Below are 19751 nucleotides of genomic sequence, written 5' to 3'. Positions count from 1 at the left end.
TCGGGTGGTGTAGGTGTCCTGGAGGGCAGGTAGTTTGCCCCCGGTGATGCGTTGTGCAGACCTCACTACCCTCTGGAGAGCCTTACGTTTGTGGGCGGAGCAGTACCAGGCGGTGATACAGCCGGCAGGATGCTCTCGATTGTGCATCTGTAAAAGTTTGTGAGTGCTTTCGGTGGCTCGCCAAATTTCTTCAGCCTCCTGAGGTTGAAGAGGTGCTGCTGCGCTTTCTGTCACCACGCTGTCTGTGTGGGTGGACCAATTCAGTTTGTCCGTGATGTGTACGCCGAGGAACTTAAAACTTTCCACCTTCTCCACTACTATCCCGTCGAAGTGGATAGGGGGGTGCTCCCTCTGCTGTTTCCTGAAGTCCACGATCATCTCCTTTGTTTTGTTGACGTTGAGTGTGAGGTTATTTTCCTGATACCACACTCCGAGGGCCCTCACCTTCTCCCTGCAGGCCGTCTCGTTGTTGTTGGTAATCAAGCCTACCACTGTAGTGTTGTCTGCAAACTTGATGATTGAGTTGGAGGCGTGCATGGCCACGCAGTCGTGGGTGAACAGGGAGTACAGGAGAGGGTTCAGAATGCACCTTTGTGGGGCCCCAGTGTTGAGGATCAGCGGAGTGGAGATGTTGTTACCTACCCTCACCACCTGGGGGCGGCCCGTCAGGAAGTCCAGGACCCAGTTGCACAGGGCGGGGTCGAGACCCAGGGTCTTGAGCTTGATGACGAGTTTGGAGGGTACTATGGTATTAAATGCTGAGCTGTAGTCGATGAACAGCATTCTCACATAGGTATTCCTCTTGTCCAGATGGGTTAGGGCAGTGTGCAGTGTGGTTACGATTGCGTCGTCTGTGGACCTATTGGGGCGGTAAGCAAATTGGAGTGGGTCTATGGTGTCAGGTAGGGTGGAGGTGATATGGTCCTTGACTAGTCTCTCAAAGCACTTCATGATGACGGAAGTGAGTGCTACTGGGCGGTAGTCATTTAGCTCAGTTACCGTAGCTTTCTTGGGTACAGGGACACTGGGGGCCCTCTTGAAGTAGACTGGGATAAGGATTGATTGAATATGTCCGTAAACACACCAGCCAGCTGGTCTGCGCATGCTCTGAGGACGCGGCTGGGGATGCCGTCTGGGCCTGCAGCCTTGCGAGGCGGCCCTGATTAAAAGCAGTGGTTCGCTCTTTCAGTTTCGCGCGAATGCTGCCATCAATCCACGGTTTCTGGTTTGGGAATGTTTTAATAGTTGTTGTGGGTACGACATCGCCAATGCACTTTCTAATAAACTCGCTCACCGAATCAGCGTATTCGTCAATGTTGTTGTTTGTTAGTTCGTTAAACCTGAAATGCAGTAGTTATTTAGTTAGTTGAACCTAAAATGCAGTAGTTATTTAGTTAGTTGAACCTAAAATGCAGTAGTTATTTAGTTAGTTAAACCTGAAATGCAGTAGTTATTTAGTTAGTTGAACCTAAAATGCAGTAGTTATTTAGTTAGTTGAACCTAAAATGCAGTAGTTATTTAGTTAGTTAAACCTGAAATGCAGTAGTTATTTAGTTAGTTGAACCTAAAATGCAGTAGTTATTTAGTTAGTTAAACCTAAAATACAGTAGTTACCACAACAACATTTAAAAATCATAACTTCATAAAGTCAATAAAAACTGTAACTTTGTTTTCTATTGTACATTTTTATTGTAAATTCCCTTTTTTTTATTACAAAATATATGCGAAATACATCCGTATTATTGACTACAGAAGTATAATGCTCAGATCAGATCTCCACATTCGCCATTAGAAATGTGGACAAACCAGCAGTCTGTGACTCACACAATCCACCATGAATGGTTTCCCTTTCCCCATTGTTTCTGACCATCCAAAGACAAGGGGTTTGAAACAGCCGTTTCTGACCATCCAAATACAAGGGGTTTGAAACAGCGATTTCTGACCATCCAAAGACAAGGGGTTTGAAACAGAATATAGTGTACATACTTTCGCTTGTTACACAGGAGGCGGCATCCATTTTTATGAGTGGCAGACATTTGAAGCCAAACCGGTTAGTTGTCTTGCGTGTACAGTCAGTGGCACTTGTTCATACTGTTCTTTTCCACAGTAACAACTATCTACTCACTCAAGCCAACGTCATCGCTTATTATAGCACCTTTATCTGCATACACACCAGTGTCTCTCGAACCTTTAACAAGTGGTAAATGTCTCTTTACATGTTCTCCCTAGCATTACAAACCGTTTACAACTCAAGTTCTTATAAGAGAAACAGGCTAAAGCTTTGTTTTTAGGGAATTACTTTTTCTAGGTTATGAAGGCTGTATTTGGCAATTAAAACAATTTGCAAGTACATTAATCAAGATGTTTGGGTATACTTTTTCACATTTACAATCTCCAGCTTTCGTTGAATGTCCTTGTTTCTTTGAAGACATTCACCAATCTATAATTAGAGTTCTGTTACAGTACAGAACTCTAGCCTGGGTGCCAGTCTGATTCTGCTCTCCTGACAACTCCGTAATGGAATTGTCATGGTAAACATGTTTGGCTTGGCAATGACAATACAGTTAGACAAGAGCACAAACAGATCTGGGACCAGGCTAACAGAACTCCACACCGTTGTGTCACAATTCTGCTGTGGCTAAACTCAACTCTTAGTTACCCAGTAAACGGCTTCAGGATTGAACCTTCAACCCAAGCATAATAAAAAAACAACGCCTGGTGCTAACATGTACATGATGAGTAAGTCTTCATAGTCAACTGCTTTAAAATAAAAAATAAAAAGTTCATTCACGATACAAAAATACTCCAGAGAGAGAAAATCTGTCTGATTTCAGACGTTGTGTTTCCACTTTCCAGCACAATGAGGCATGATGATAAGTACACTGATGTTAGAGGAGGAAAACACATTGAATGACCACAGTATGTTTTTTTTTAAAAACACAATGAAATAGTGTTAAATATGCAATATGTATCTGTGTTTCTGTCCAGACATGATGCTCCTTGTTCTTGGCTGTCCAAAATGGCATCCTATTTCCTTTATAGTGTCCTTCTTTTGACTAGAGCCCTATAAATGTGAACAGGGTGCCATTTGGGTCTTAGCCCTTCTATTGTGCTGGGAAGAGAAGTCCTCGGTTCTGTTGGGTTGGTCCCAGGGAAGGGCTCCCTCTCACCTCTCCTCTCTATACCCCAACACCCAGAGAACCATGATGATCCATAACATCTCAAGATGCCTTCTTGGTACAGGCGCCTGGGGTTGTTTCCTGCAGGTTTACCTTGGACCTGTGGAAAATAACGAACAAACACGACATAATAAATGTGACAGAAAGTATTGATAAATTGAAGCTATAGTGCATTCGTAAAGTATTCAGACCCCTTCACTTTCTCCATATTCTGTTACGTTAGTTTGTTTTGTCTTCTTCTAAAATGTATTAAATGAATCTACACACAATACCCCATAATGAGGTTGAGAGGATCTGCAGAGAAGAATAGGAGAAACTCCCCAAATACAGGTGTGCCAAGCTTGTAGCGTCATTCCCAAGAAGACTCAAGGCTGTAATCACTGTCAAAGGTGTTTCAACAAAGTACTGAGTAAAGGGTCTGAATACTTGTGTCAATGTGATTTCAGTTTTCATACATTTGCAAAAGTTTCTATTTCTGTTTTTGCATTGTCATTATAGGGTATTGTGTGCAGATTGATGAGTGGAGAAAAATGATTTAATATGTTTTAGAATAAGGCTGTAACGTAACAAAATGTGGGAAAAGGTCAAGGGGTCAGAATACTTTCCGAATGCCCTGTAGAGGAGATCTGACACGCTTTTATCTACTTCAATTAAAACCACTTGTATCGCTACATCTCCACAGACTTTTCACAAATATTCCACCACTCATCACACTATCCCAAACCCTCACCTGTTGTGGGTCATGTGACTCTTGACGAGGTGCCCGGCGGCGAGGGCAGCCATGAGAGACAGCTCACCGGCCAACACCGTGCCACACACCACCCTGGCCAGCTGCCTGGCGTTCTCCCCAGGGCACTCCTGACTAGCACCTTGCACGCCCAGCATCTACAGCAACACAGTGGGGAGTGGAATCAGTGGGGTAGGCCAACCATCTCACACTCACTGTGTGGAAAGTGATCTTCTGCAGCAGACACAACTATTTACTGATTGGACAGTGATCTTCTGCAGCAGACACAACTATTTACTGATTGGACAGTGATCTTCTGCAGCAGACACAACTATTTACTGATTGGACAGTGATCTTCTGCAGCAGACACAACTATTTACTGATTGGACAGTGATCTTCTGCAGCAGACACAACTATTTACTGATTGGACAGTGATCTTCTGCAGCAGACAACTATTTACTTTACTGATTGCAGACAACTATTTACTGATTGGACAGTGATTTTCTGCAGCAGACACAACTATTTACTGATTGGACAGTGATCTTCTGCAGCAGACAACTATTTACTGATTGGACAGTGATCTTCTGTAGCAGACACAACTATTTACTGATTGGACAGTGATCTTCTGCAGCAGACAACTATTTATTGTGTGTGTGTGTGTGTGTGTGTGTGTGTGTGTGTGTGTGTGTGTGTGTATTTATGTAGAGCTTTTAATGTTTTGCTTATACGTTTCACACATTATTCATAGATAACTGTATGTCTGCTATGAGGTTATTTTATGGAATGAAACACTCATGTACACAATACATTAATATTCCAATCTATATAATATTGTAGTCTAGTCTAGATACTGTTGTGTGTGTGTGTGTGTTCCTACCTGCAGACAGGCTTGCTGTGGTGCCAGGATGGTTCCTCCTCCGACAGTACCCAGCTCTATGGAGGGCATGGTACAGCTGATGTAGAGGTCTTCTCCTGTAGGCCCTGACGTCTCCATCAGAGTGATGCAGTTACTGCTGCCCACCGTCTGGGCTGGGTCCTAAACGAGACAGGTGGCTCGGTTAGTGCCCACGACTAAAAGTTTGTTACATTATGGACTTGTTTCCTGGACCCAGATTACACATATTCCTGGATTTAAAAGCATTTATAGGGTAGGTTTCCCGGACCCAGATTTAGCCTCGTCCTAACACATTAAACATAGCTTCTTAGTTCAGGATTAAAAAACGATGTTAATATCTCCATGTACACTATGTAACAAAATACATGTACAATTCTTCCTACTTTAAACATTTATCCGATGAAGCTAAACTATCCCCGTTTGAAAAGACAGGTCCTGCTCTTCTCTTACCTGTCCACAGGCGATGTAGATGGCTGCCACTAGGTTGGCAGCGTGGGCGTTGTAGCCACCGATGCTTCCAGCCATGGCGGATCCTACTAGGTTCTTGTTAATGTTGACATCTACCAGGGCTTCAGTGCTGGTCTTCAACACCTGGTAGATAGACAGGGAAAATACACTCAACACAAAGCATTGATCGGCTCGGACATAGACACATGGTGCATTGATCGGCTCAGACATAGACACATGGTGCATTGATCGGCTCAGACATAGAAATATGGTGCATAGATCGGCTCGGACATAGAAATATGGTGCTTGGACATGGGTCAAATACATAATGTCAAATATTTGAGCTTATACTTTCAATACGACATATGTACTTGACCTAGGTCTGGAATGACGATCAATATGACATTTTGAATGAAAAAACAAACTAACAGAAGAAACTAAGCTTCAACTGTATAAAGTGGTGTACCTCTCTGACCACTTTAGCTGGGATGGTGGCCTCGCACACAGCAGACTTTCCCCGACCCTCGATCCAGTTGATGGCTGCAGGCTTCTTGTCGGTGCAGTAGTTCCCACTGACTGCCAGAACCACCAGCTCAGGGTACTGCTCCTGTAACCTGGCCAGAGCCTGCTCTGTTCCCTGACGAGATAGACACACAATGCTGGTTACACCCAGAGCAACACACGCACAGGACATATACAGAGCAACACACACACACACACACACACACACACACACACACACACACACACACACACACACACACACACACACACACACACACACACGCACGACATATACAGAGCAACACACACACACACACACACACACACACACACACGCACGACATATACAGAGCACACACACACACACATATACAGACACACACACACACACACACACACACACACACACGCACGACATATACAGAGCAACACACACACACACACACACACACACACACACACGCACGACATATACAGAGCAACACACACACACACACACACACACACACACACACACACACGCACACACGCACACACACGCACGACATATACAGAGCAACACACACACACACACACACACACACACGCACACACACACACACACACGCACGACATATACAGAGCAGCACACACACACAGGACATATATAGAGCAGCACACACACACACAACATATACAGAGCAACACACACAGGGAGACAATAACCAGCTAATTAACATGACACGTGATAGTCACACACATTACATGTCTAACACACACATTACATGTCTAACACACACATTACATGTCTAACACACACATTCGCTCGCAGTACGCACGCACACACACACACCTTAGAGATCATGTTCATTCCCATGGCGTCTCCTGTTCTGGACTGGAAGCGGATGTAAAGGTTTCTACCAGCGAGACCAATCATGAGCTTCTGCAGACGAGCAAACCTGGAAACACAACCAAAAGACGAGGCCATCAGTCTTCTCTCTTCACAACTGTTTTCAAATGTTGGCCATAGAAATAGAACATATAGAGTGGACCGATCTATAAAATAATTATATTTCTGTCATTTATATATTTCTATATAACAGACTTCACCCACATTCTATATAACAGACTCCATCTACATTCTATATAACAGACTCCATCTACATTCTATATAACAGACTCCACCCACATTCTATATAACAGACTCCACCCACATTCTATATAACAGACTCCACCCACATTCTATATAATAGACTCCACCTACATTCTATATAACAGACTCCACCTACATTCTATATAACAGACTCCATCTACATTCTATATAACAGACTCCATCCACATTCTATAGAACAGACTCCATCTACATTCTATAGAACAGACTCCACCCACATTCTATATAACAGACTCCATCTACATTCTATAGAACAGACTCCACCCACATTCTATATAACAGACTCCATCTACATTCTATAGAACAGACTCCACCCACATTCTATATAACAGACTCCATCTACATTCTATATAACAGACTCCATCTACATTCTATATAATAGACTCCACCTACATTCTATATAATAGACTCCATCTACATTCTATAGAACAGACTCCACCCACATTCTATATAAGACTCCACCTACATTCTATATAACAGACCCCACCCACATTCTATATAACAGACCCCACCCACATTCTATATAACAGACCCCACCCAAATTCTATATAACAGACTCCATCTACATTCTATAGAACAGACCCCACCCACATTCTATATAACAGACCCCACCCACATTCTATATAACAGACTCCATCTACATTCTATAGAACAGACTCCACCTACATTCTATTTCTATAACTGAGGCACTCCTCCTCAATATCCCCTAAATCTAAAGTATATTTTATTCCAGACAGTTTGACCTCTGACCTGCTGGTGTGGTCGAAGGCGTCCTTGATGGCCTGGAATCCGTCGGTGCTCTCCAGCCAGCCCTTGACCTCTGCAGCCAGGCAGGCCGACGGGCACCTAATCACAGGACCCCGGGTCATCCCGTCAGCCAGGATACGACTGCTGGCACCGCCACCCAACTGGGGGAGAGGAGAGGGGGCAAGGGTTAAGGAAAGGTCAGGGTGGTCATAGACTGGATACAGCTACTTCACTGAATTATTCCTAGTAGTACTGTTTAATATATACTTCCATATGTAGTTACTGGTATACAGTGATTCTACCATTGTCTAGTGCAGTATGCTGTATTACAGTATATAACACTGTAACTTACGGAGATAGCACGACAGCCCCGGTTGGTGCTAGCCACCAGGCAGCCTTCTGTGGTCGCCATGGGGACCTGGAACTGCTTCCCATCGAGGTGAAGAGGCCCGGCCACGCCTACCGGAATGGGCATGTATCCAATCACATTCTCACAGCAGGTCCCCATCACCTGGCAACCAAAACATCAACAAAGATTGTTTTTCAGTTTCCATCAACCACAGAGGTGGTTATGCAAATAAAAACAAAGAACTGAATTACTGTTTTGTGCATCAAGCATTGATGTTTTAATGCCCTTTGGGTGGACATTATGTATCAATCACATAACAACTTCAACCAAAAGCCTAGAAATCCTCACCTTAGAGTAGTCGTAGTCTAGGTAGGGCAGAGAGGAGAGGGCGGAGGAGTTGGGGAGCTTGGAGGAGATCATGTGTCTACGGATGGATACCCCTCTCTCTGGTCTCTCCATCATGGCCTCCAGCTTGTAGGAAGGGATGTGTTTAGAGTTGACCAGAACTACCACCTCATCATCGCTCAGGAATCGGGCTCCCATCTGTGGAGGACGCACAGAGACTGTGTCAACTCAAAACACACACACATTCTGTGTACAGCAGTATGCAATGAAACCCAATGAAATGCATGTATAAAGCACTTTTCAAACAGTCTTGAGTATTACACAATGCAATGGATCTTGGTGATAAGAAATGTATGTAATAACATAGAAATATCACAATTATTCAGAAACCCAGGCTAAGTGTCGAGGTAGTCTTTCTGCAAACATTTAAAGTTACAGTACATGTAACCTCTCGTGGACAGATTCACATGAAAAGTGACAACTTTTTTTTACTTCTGGGTAACAAACATTATAGCACATGTAGCTAAAGTCACCTGATCTACCTGTGACCTATCGTCTGACGGTCACCTGATCTACCTGTGACCCATCGTCTGACGGTCACCTGATCTACCTGTGACCCATCGTCTGACGGTCACCTGATCTACCTGTGACCCATCGTCTGACGGTCACCTGATCTACCTGTGACCTATCGTCTGACGGTCACCTGATCTACCTGTGACCTATTGTCTGACGGTCACCTGATCTACCAATGACCTATCATCTGACGGTCACCTGATCTACCTGTGACCTATCGTCTGACGGTCACCTGATCTACCAGTGACCCATCGTCTGACGGTCACCTGATTTACCTCTGATAGATGTGGTAAAGAGGTCCAAAACAATGGAAATGCCATGGAAACTAGTGGGGTAAAGCTCCTGTGTGGGAAACATCCCAAATCTCCTCATTGCCCCCCACAACTTTAAAATAGGAGGACGGGCTCATTGTAATGGCTGGAAAGGAGCTTGGCCTCTATGTTCTCTCCCCACCAGCCTCCACTGGGTCACAGGTAGATCAGGTGACGATCAGACGATGGATTCACTGAATGTCCGTCCTCTATTACTGTCCTGCTCTAATAGGTTCAGCCTAAGTGAATGAGTAAAGTGAGTTAAGCTCATTAGGGATATAGTTAAACCCATAGACCGTAGCAAGGGGTTATTACTGCACAGACATACAATACTCCTACAGGTCTACACCATAGAAACAGTCGTTGGATTGACATTGTGAAACAGGGGATCAGTTCTGCATTTCATTCCATTACATTTTAGTCCATCTTATCCAGAGTGACTTATCGTATGTAATACAGTCCATTCTGCACTGAAATTGACTGTAATTGACCATAGCCCTGGTTGTAAACGGTGTGTGAGTGTGCATGCGTGCGTGCATGTGGAACCATAGCTATGTAAGTGTACATCCCTCCATACCTCAGGGTTTTTCAGGATGGTCAGGCACTCCTCCAATGGTCTGGGGTCTGAGGGTAGGCTGGGCTGAGAGGGTTCTGCTCTGGGGCACTCCGCCTGGCTCTCCCTCTCCTCCTCCATAGAGCCCAGACGGAAGGTGGGCTGGGGTTCGGTGGTCGGGGCAGGCAGCGGCCGGATCACCTCGGCTAGGGTTGGGAGGAGGAGGGAGAGGGGAGGAGAGAGAGGGGAGGAGGGGGAAAGAGGGACGGAAAGGAACGATAATTAAGTTAACCAACGAGTTCAGAGCAAAGCCCCAGAGGCTGAGAGAGTTTCACCTTGTTGAGATCTATTCTAGAGCTAGACAGCACTGTAAGGAATGTATTGACACAGTCAAGAGGTCAGTGGAACTCGACCAGAACAATGGAAATGTCATTGAAACAGCTGGGGGAAAGATCCTGAATCTCCTCATTGCACCCCAGCAGCATAAGCCTACTTTTAGGCTACTGTTTCTATGTGTATTTCACACAATGTTGAGGTTGAAACCAGAGTATAATGTTTGTATAGATGTCAACCCCAATACATGTTCATGTTATCTTCACCAATCAACTGCATTAGTTAAAAACGACTGACTACCTCCATCTATTTCTGTATGTTAGCAACGCTACCAGCTAATACAACTGCATTTCTCACAGTCCTTTCCAGACCACCATAACACCACTGTACAACACGTCTTGTTCCTCCCTGCCGTACCTCTCTCCTCCTTGGTGGCCTCAGCCAGGGCGGGGGGTGTGGGGGTGGCGGTCCTGAGGGGGACCTGGGGGGGGGTGGGAGGGGGCAACCTCCTTCCTGCAGCACTGGTCTGCGCTCCAGCGGGGGGCACGGTCGGGCCCCTGGGACAGGGGGCTCTTCAGAGACAGGGTGGACTCCAGCTCGACTTGTTCAAAGAAGATGTACTTGACGGCCAGCAGCAGGGCCAGACCCAGACAGATCACCTGCTCTATGTCCATGCTGACCAACCTGGGGACACAACGGATGGAGAACAACAATAAAACAACAGATGAAATAACAGAAGAGAATATGGATTGTACTTTAATAAAATGTCACATACGTTTACATTACGGCAACACTGTTGAGACTGGATTGGTCGAAGTCACAGTCCAGGGGTGCAATCAATTCCATTTCAACTTCGTCAGTTCCAGAAGCTAATTAGAATTCCAGGTAGAACTCACCTTGACATGTAGAACTGCCAGAGGGGTCTCTCGGGGTCGATCCTCTTGGGTAAATGGTTGTCCAGGGACATGGAGCTCACCTGGGAGACGTCCAGGTTGGAGTTGAGGGAGAGAGGGTCGGCGATCCAACGGCTGTGGGCGTGCACCATTACCAGGCCCAGAGACTGGAGAGCAAACAGCAACGTTAAAACACACACACACCATACACACACACACACACACACACACACACACCATACAAACAACACACACACACACACACCATACAAACACACACACACACACACACACCATACACACACACACACACACACCATACACACACACACACACACACACACACACACACACACACACACACACACACCATACAAACACACACACACACACACACACCATACAAACACACACACACACACACACACCATACACACACACACACACACACACCATACACACACACACACACACACCATACAAACACACACACACACACCATACAAAACACACACACACACACACCATACAAACACACACACACACACACACCATACACACACACACACACACACACACACCATACAAACACACACACACCATACAAACACACACCATACAACACACACACACCATACACACACACACACACACACACACACACACACACACACACACACACACACACACACACCATGCAAACACACACCATACACACACACCATACAAACACACACCATACACACACACAAAACACACACACACACACAAACCATACACACCATACACACACACACCATACACACACACACACACACAAACATACACACACACACCACAACACACACCACAACACACACACACCACAACACACACACACCATACACACATCATACACACACACACACACACAACACACACACCACAACACACACACACACCACAACACACACACCGGTGTAGTCTTACCATGATCATCTTGACTCTCTGGGTGACAGGGTTGGGCTTGTGATCCTCCTCTTCCTCCATCACGCGGGAGAAGTGGCTCAGCTGCCAGATGGGGTGACCCTCCTGACTCTCCCTGGACAGCTGACGAGAGAACACACACAGGTCAGAATATACACACACACACACACAACCTGTCATAGGCACTGCTTAAAGGCATTTAGTGTTTGTCTCATCATGTTGCTTAAAGGCATTTAGTCTAGATTTCTACTCATGCTATGGCTCTCCTCTCCTTACATGTCTACATCTCTCGTTTTACACCTATTTCATTTGACGTGTGTGTGTGTTTGTGGATGTGTGTGTGTTTGTGGATGTGTGTGGATGTGTGTATGTGTGTGAATGTGTGTGTTTGTGGATGTGTGTGTGTGTGTTTGTGGATGTGTGTGGGTGTGTGTGTGTGGATGTGTGTGAATGTGTGTGTTTGTGGATGTGTGTGTGTGTGTGTGTGTGTGTGTTTGTGGATGTGTGTGGTGTGTGTGTGGATGTGTGTGAATGTGTTTGTTTATGGATGTGTGTGTGTGTGTGTGTGTGTGTGTTTGTGTGTGTGTGTGTTTTTGAGGTGTGTGTTTATGGATGTGTGTGTGTGTGTGTTTGTGGATGTGTGTGGGTGTGTGTGTGGATGTGTGTATATGTGTGTTAACCCTTACCTCTAGGACCAGGGAGACGCAGGCAGGGAAGAACGTCATGAAGACAAAGTAGTTGGCCAGGACAGACATGCAGCCAAAGCAACACATGATCTCCAACTGTCGTACACCTGGAAGATCAATCAGTCCATCAACCAATCAAACCTGGAATACTGCATCCAAAATAACATGATATTTCCTGTACAGCCAACTCTGGTCTAAATTACTACACTATATACAGTATGTGGACTCTGGTGCTCCGTGCTCCCTTCCATACCTGACATGGTGCCCACCCCGATCACCAGGCATTCCACCAGAGCATCCAGAGTGAACGTGGGCCCCAGGACGGCCATGCCGCGGGCGATGTTGTCGCGCACCTCGTCCTGTTACACAGGTGATCAATCAATTAGTACATTTATCAAAACGTATTTAAGGAAACCCTTTTAAAGCCTTTTCAACACGGGCCACTACTACAGAGTGTCCTCTATCACAGAAACACAACGTGTTGCAAAAGCATATAACAGCTGTGTAATAACAGAATAACGTGCTGTATATTACTACTGATGTGTTCCCACGGGAGTATGACGTGTACCTGTGAGTTAGAGCTGAGTGCGTACTTGGCGAGAGCGCATGCCTTGGAGAGGTCGATCAGAAGCAGGAAGAAAGGTAAGGCCTCGCTGGAGAACAACATGAACGACAGTGTGTGTGAGACTCAAACATTTTCTGAAGAGCTACAGTAGTACTGAACTGGAGAACAACATGGACGACAGTGTGTGTGAGACTCAAACATTTTCTGAAGAGCTACAGTGGTACTGAACTGGAGAACAACATGGACGACATTGTGTGTGAGACTCAAACATTTTCTGAAGAGCTACAGTAGTACTGAACTGGAGAACAACATGGACGACAGTGTGTGTGAGACTCAAACATTTTCTGAAGAGCTACAGTGGTACTGAACTGGAGAACAACATGGACGACATTGTGTGTGAGACTCAAACATTTTCTGAAGAGCTACAGTAGTACTGAACTGGAGAACAACATGGACGACAGTGTGTGTGAGACTCAAACATTTTCTGAAGAGCTACAGTAGTACTGAACTGGAGAACAACAGTAGATGTCAACAGGAAACCCTCTCTCTGTCTCTCCTCTATAGTAATTAAACAAATGGTTAAATAACCTCCATGACAAATCTTGGTGATATTACAGTAGGCCAACTAATCCAAATACTTAAGAGGAAAATTGAGGCTCAGAGTGTATTAACATATCTTATAACATAAACCATTTATCAGATGTTTTTTTAATCCAAAGCGACTCACACTGCTGTGTTTATACATTCACTGAAAACCAGTATATAGCCTACTGCTACCGTGTGTAAACCTGGAGCAATGTGTGGATGCTCGGGAACAGTCAACATAGGACATCAATATTGACAGAAACATTGCGTTTTGTACTGTTCTCTTGGGTTTACATACTTGAGGCCAGTGAGTTCTTTATCCAGGAAGTGAATCACGACAGTACTGAATACGAAGCTGGAGAATATGGTGAATAGTCCAGCGATGCCTAAAAACAAAGATGATATATGGTAAGAAATGCAACTGGTTAGATTTAAATTGACAGTATATATTTAAGTAATAAGGCCTGAGGGGGTGTGTTACACTCTGCAACGCGGAGTGCCTGGACACAGGCCTTAGCCGTGATATATTGGCCACAATACATACCAATATTACCATTGTAATTAGAACAGTAAACAAGTCGTTTTGTGTCATACCTGTGGTATATTGTCTCATATAACACGGCTTTCAGCCAGTCAGCATCTAGGGCTTGAACGACCTTTTATAATGCAGTATATTTAACTGAATATTGCTTGCCCTGAATGACGATGCTTGCCTAGAATATATTTTGATATTGTAATATATTTCACTTTAGATTAACACGCTACATTTACATTACTTTAAAGTGTAAGTGTAAAGTTCACAGTACATAGAATTTACAGTATCTTTACAGAATAATTACAGTATAAACAAATGCTAACCTAGAATATATTTTATGTCACTTGCAAGATTCATTTGACTGTGTATTTTACAGTATATTTACAGGATTTTTACAGTAAATGCTCACCAAGAATATATTTGGAACCTAGTTGCCGTAGATTCTGGAACTGGAAGTAGATGTACACGATGGCTATGCACCGTGTGATGGTCAGAATGATGATGTCACTGCTTAGAACCAGCTGGAAGCGAGGCAGAGACAACATAATCCATGCAGTAAGTTCATCATAAAAGTCCATTTTTAAAAATCCCTAAAGGAAACGATGATGATTAACTGAAGAAACTAAAAGCACAGTGAACAGAAAGTAGGCCTAACTACTGTGTGTTGTAAAATAGACAAGTTGATGGACATGTAAACCATGTGACCCATGAAAAATGCACTTAAAATGGTTTTCTCATGTACCGTGAACAAGCTACCTTTTGTTAGGTGTCCTACTTGTACTCAATGACGAGAAGTGTGTACATACCCTCCAAACCATATATGGTAACCAGGTGAAAGTGTACACTACAGTATAGGTCCCTAGGCTAGGTTGCTAGGAGCCCTTGTAGCCTCGATAGTTCTTACAAGCTCTAGTCTAAGGCTGTCCCGATACGGTGCCGAGACGACAAAGGCCTTCACTCCTCCTCCCACCCGTTTACCCCTCTATGCCTCAACCCTTTTAAATCCATCCTTCCTAACCCTGTACCGCACTTCTTACATAAGTCTATGGCTCTATGGGGCGGCAGGTAGCCTATCGGTTAAGAGCGATTCAGACAGTAACCGAAAGGTTGCTGGTTAGAATGCTTGAGCTGGCAAGGTGGAAAAATCTGCCGCTCTGCCCTTGAGCAAGGCAGTTGACCCCAAACAACAACTGCTCCCCGGGTGCCGATGATGTTGATTAATGCAGCCCCCCCCTCTCTGATTCAGAGGGGTTGGGTTAAATGCGGAAGACACATTTTGGTTGAATACATTGGGTTTTTGAAATTGACTAGGTATCCCCTCCAGCACAGTACTATCCATCCATCCGGGTTCCGTACCTCCTCCATTTTGGGGCAGTCGTAGTTCCAGCCGCAGATCTGGGCGTTGCCAGTGAACATGTTCATGGACATCATGCAGATGGTGAGGGTGACAGTGCCTACGATCACCTCCCAGGGGTGGGAGGCCACCAGCATGCCGTGCATACGGAACAGACCAGTCAGCATGGTGGGACTGGGGTTGGGGAACGGTGAATGTGCTTTAGAAAAAGACAAAAAGAAAGACTGAAACTCCAACTCTGACAGAGGCAACAGAGAGTGGCATCCTAGAAGAGAAGAGCAGTATTTTGTTTTGTGGCAACCTATGTATGAGATCAAATACTATCAGTACTAAAGCTTAGTGTCGAAATGTGTAATGTCACTGAGAGGATAGAAACACCAACAGCAATGTTGACAAATGACCAGAAAAATAGCGAGTATTTTTAGAATTTTGGAGGGCAAGTGTCCCTTCAACTTTATAGGGTAGTCATCTATTAGTTGGCCTGATGTGCTCTTTCATCTTTGTACTGTGGTGACGATGACAAAGCCAACAGAGAAGGAAGACTTCCTGGAAGGTAGAGAGTAGAGTAACCCATACAGAAACACTGACTCAAACCAGGGTGGAGACCAGACCGAGCCCATTTGTCAAAATCACAGGACTGTGGTACTTTCTAAGTTCCCAATTCGCCTACTCATGAACAAGACATTTAGCGAGTCAAATACAGTAGCCTATATTAGCTAATTATTATTAGCCTTTATTGGTCCTACAACAATAGACTGTATCTGATGTAGTATCTCAATCACACACACTGACTGGATAGATTGGATATTTGTTCACGGAAAAAAAACATCAGCTGAGTTTCAGTCACTCTATTTACTATACCAAATATTCTCATATATACCGAAACCTTTCTTTACAATTTGTGTAGTGTACTATACACTGCCTATATACCTATAGGGTACTGACTGTATGGTGTCATGATGCATAGGAGAGGACAGGGATTAAGCTATCTACACTTTCTGATGATGCAAGAGGAATATAGGAAATACTTGTACATCTTTAAATTCAGTTTAAAAAAATAGGCAATTCTCCGGAAGCTATGACTGAACAATATGTTGAAGTCCAAAGCAGAAAAATGACAAATGAAACCTTTACGCATATAAAACAGTATCACAACCTTGATCAACACGTTTATAAAACACAGCATTAACCAAAATAAACAGATTATTATAATGTATAATAAGGTTTTACAGCCAGTTTCACCAGAGTGACTTATGACGTTGACTGAACGAGTCAGCGGCAGACACACCTTAGACACCGGCTGGCAGCATCAACCAATAAGAAAGAGACGCTAATGGCCTCATCATAGGCATCATCATGGATGCAAATCAAACATCATCCGACCATGACAGCGCGAGAACAGTCGCTGTCTATCATCACTGACTAAAAATGTAAGAAACACCAGCCACAGCAAATACAGTAGGCTATACGGAGACGGCTTTATCTACTGTAGTTATACTATAGTATAGTCTGGGCTACAAGGAGACGACTCTATCTACTGTGGTTATACTATAGTATAGTCTGGGCTACAAGGAGACGGCTCTATCTACTGTGGTTATACTATAGTATAGTCTGGGCTACAAGGAGACGGCTTTATCTACTGTGGTTATATTATAGTATAGTCTGGGCTACAAGGAGACGGCTCTATCTACTGTGGTTATACTATAGTATAGTCTGGGCTACAAGGAGACGACTCTATCTACTGTGGTTATACTATAGTATAGTCTGGGCTACAAGGAGACGACTCTATCTATCCTACAAAAAACTGTATCAGATTCGGTACTAGAGCGAGCGCTGCTACAAATGCAAGATAACGCAGAGAACAACCTCAACCATCTGAATGTTGTAGTCGGTGCATGCATTTTCTGACCAACAAACCATGTATTGCAAAACTTATTGTAGGCTTAGTAATAGAGGCGTCTGATACCGGTAATACCGGTGGTAGGTTTTTAACATATTAGTTACATAATGTCTCTACTGCTAATAGTGAGGAAGATGGCAGCCATATCTATGTCACTGACTGCCTGTGTGTGCAATCCCAGAATTTGCTAAACAACCCTTAGAAATAGGTGCGAAAAAAAATATCCAGTGGAAATATTGGGCACAAGTCCACACAGGTGTAAATATCAAGCAGGTTCAATAGGATCGGAGACTGCTTACCTGTGTCAAAAAGTCTCAAAGACAGCTAAATGGATACAGTTAAAAGCCGGAGTCAACCCTCGCTTAAAACCGATCGTCCTTGCTTTAAATCCCGGTTTCTGTCTGAAGATTAATTTGAGCCCGAGTACAGATTAGCCTATACAGTGTGCATATTTTTATTGATACAATAAATCATTTACATGCACACAAGCTCCCAAATGGTCGTGCTCGCTTGAGAGACAGCTTTCGGGCTGAGACAACAGAGAGCAGGCTTCCTACTGTATGAGCGTGGAGAGATGGCATGGGACTGCGTCATACGACACATTAGCCAATCGCATCGGAGATTTGCTCCGGGTGCGCTTTGGGCACGCCTCGTTTCCAGGGCGACGGTCCTTAGGGGCGTGTTCAGATGGGGGACGCGTGATCTCACCACTGGCGCTCGGGCCAATTTCTGCGAGGAGTAGGAAACAGGCAGTGGCTACAGGCGGTGCGATTCAGCATCATTGGACGTTCCATTTGAATTGGTGTGGCATTTTGATTTCAAACGTGATGCAAAGAAAGAGCACACGTTTTTCGTTTAAAGTTAATCATTAAAATTAGTCGTTTTTTAAAATTACTTTGAAGAATTTTTTTATTTGAAAATGTCAAGGTCAAAACTGTGTAAAAAGCCTTGACCTGCTGTAGCCTAGTGCTTAGTCCTTGTTTATTCCGATCTAAAAAAAATATATATCTATAATATATATATGTATAAGTGCAGTGAAATGTGTTGTTTTATATGGTCAGCCATAGTAGTAAGGTGCCCCTTGAGCAAATTAGGGTTTAGTGCCTTGCTCAAGGACACATCGACAGACTTTTATCTAAATCGCTTCACAATGTCTATGGGTGGATTATTGAATGACCCTGGCATATAGGCCATAATGATTAAGGATCCCAAACCTCTCAGACTTAAACTTTTAGCCCTACAATAGATTATGTAATAGTAATGAATGGTTAAAAAGCCTATAGCCTATGTATTTCAGTGCTATCTTCGCGGATTTGAAACCTTTCCGACCCGACATTATGGACCCAGTCGAATACATAATTTGTTCATTTATTTCTGCAAATATAAACCTATATTTCTTTCGTTCGTTTGCATTAGGTAAATTGTGTCCGATTAATGGAAACGTTGGCTACTATACCTGCATTGTAACATTTTATTTAAACAAAATAAATATTTGCCAGTGTTTTGCCTTATTTTATTAATTTCAGTTGAGTTTTCATGGGAGTTTATCAATAAATTTGTGGTATTGTCACTCAGACTCGGTTGCTAAGGAGTTATGTATTAGATTAGAACATGTCATAAGAAAGCAGCTGTCAAAAAACTTGGTCCAGGAGAGCAGGTGACAGACATTATATAATATGGGCTGATGGTTTATTACGCACGCACGCACGCACACACACACACACACACACACACACACACACACACACACACACACACACACACACACACACACACACACACACACACACACACACCTCTGGTTCAACTGATATGTATTTAGCTCTTCCCAGCCTGAGGTAAGAAGGTGTAGGCTGCTATGCTGGCCTGGAACAACGACTTTCACCTCTCTAAAACCGGAATGGTTTTGGTAAACACTGCTTTTAAGATAAAATATTTTTGGTGACCACTCGTTTTGAGTGGAGGCTGAGTGAGGGGCACTGCCAAGTCAGGCCCAATCTCAAGAGTTTTTAAAATGTAGGCCTAATAATTATATTTGGCGCAATCTTTTTCCTGCCATGGGAAAACAAGGGGTACTGTTGTAGCCTACTCAGTCTGCTACGCCCTCTTGTGGCAGAAAAAAAAGTATTTCCACTTTTCTCCAATTTGGCAAGG

General features: G+C 44.0%; 1 protein-coding gene across 1 annotated transcript; it reads right to left on the bottom strand.

The window, feature by feature from the left end:
- Window positions 1-1665: 1665 nt before the first annotated feature.
- Window positions 1666-18147, bottom strand: LOC112262535 (3-hydroxy-3-methylglutaryl-coenzyme A reductase-like). The gene is given in 21 exon segments (XM_042331299.1): window positions 1666-3279; window positions 3910-4064; window positions 4784-4942; window positions 5252-5392; window positions 5715-5885; window positions 6585-6690; window positions 7653-7810; window positions 8002-8160; window positions 8347-8541; window positions 9805-9986; window positions 10531-10615; window positions 10617-10797; window positions 11010-11173; window positions 11976-12095; window positions 12659-12765; window positions 12912-13017; window positions 13227-13311; window positions 14107-14194; window positions 14753-14864; window positions 15700-15896; window positions 17897-18147. Coding segments are annotated over 20 exon segments (2697 nt in total). The 5' UTR covers window positions 15865-15896; window positions 17897-18147; the 3' UTR covers window positions 1666-3221.
- Window positions 18148-19751: the final 1604 nt, after the last annotated feature.

This window comes from Oncorhynchus tshawytscha, linkage group LG12 (assembly GCF_018296145.1).
Source record: "Oncorhynchus tshawytscha isolate Ot180627B linkage group LG12, Otsh_v2.0, whole genome shotgun sequence".
Taxonomy (NCBI): domain Eukaryota; kingdom Metazoa; phylum Chordata; class Actinopteri; order Salmoniformes; family Salmonidae; genus Oncorhynchus; species Oncorhynchus tshawytscha.
Note: the sequence above shows the minus strand (reverse complement) of the source record. Positions and strands in the feature narration are given on the sequence as shown.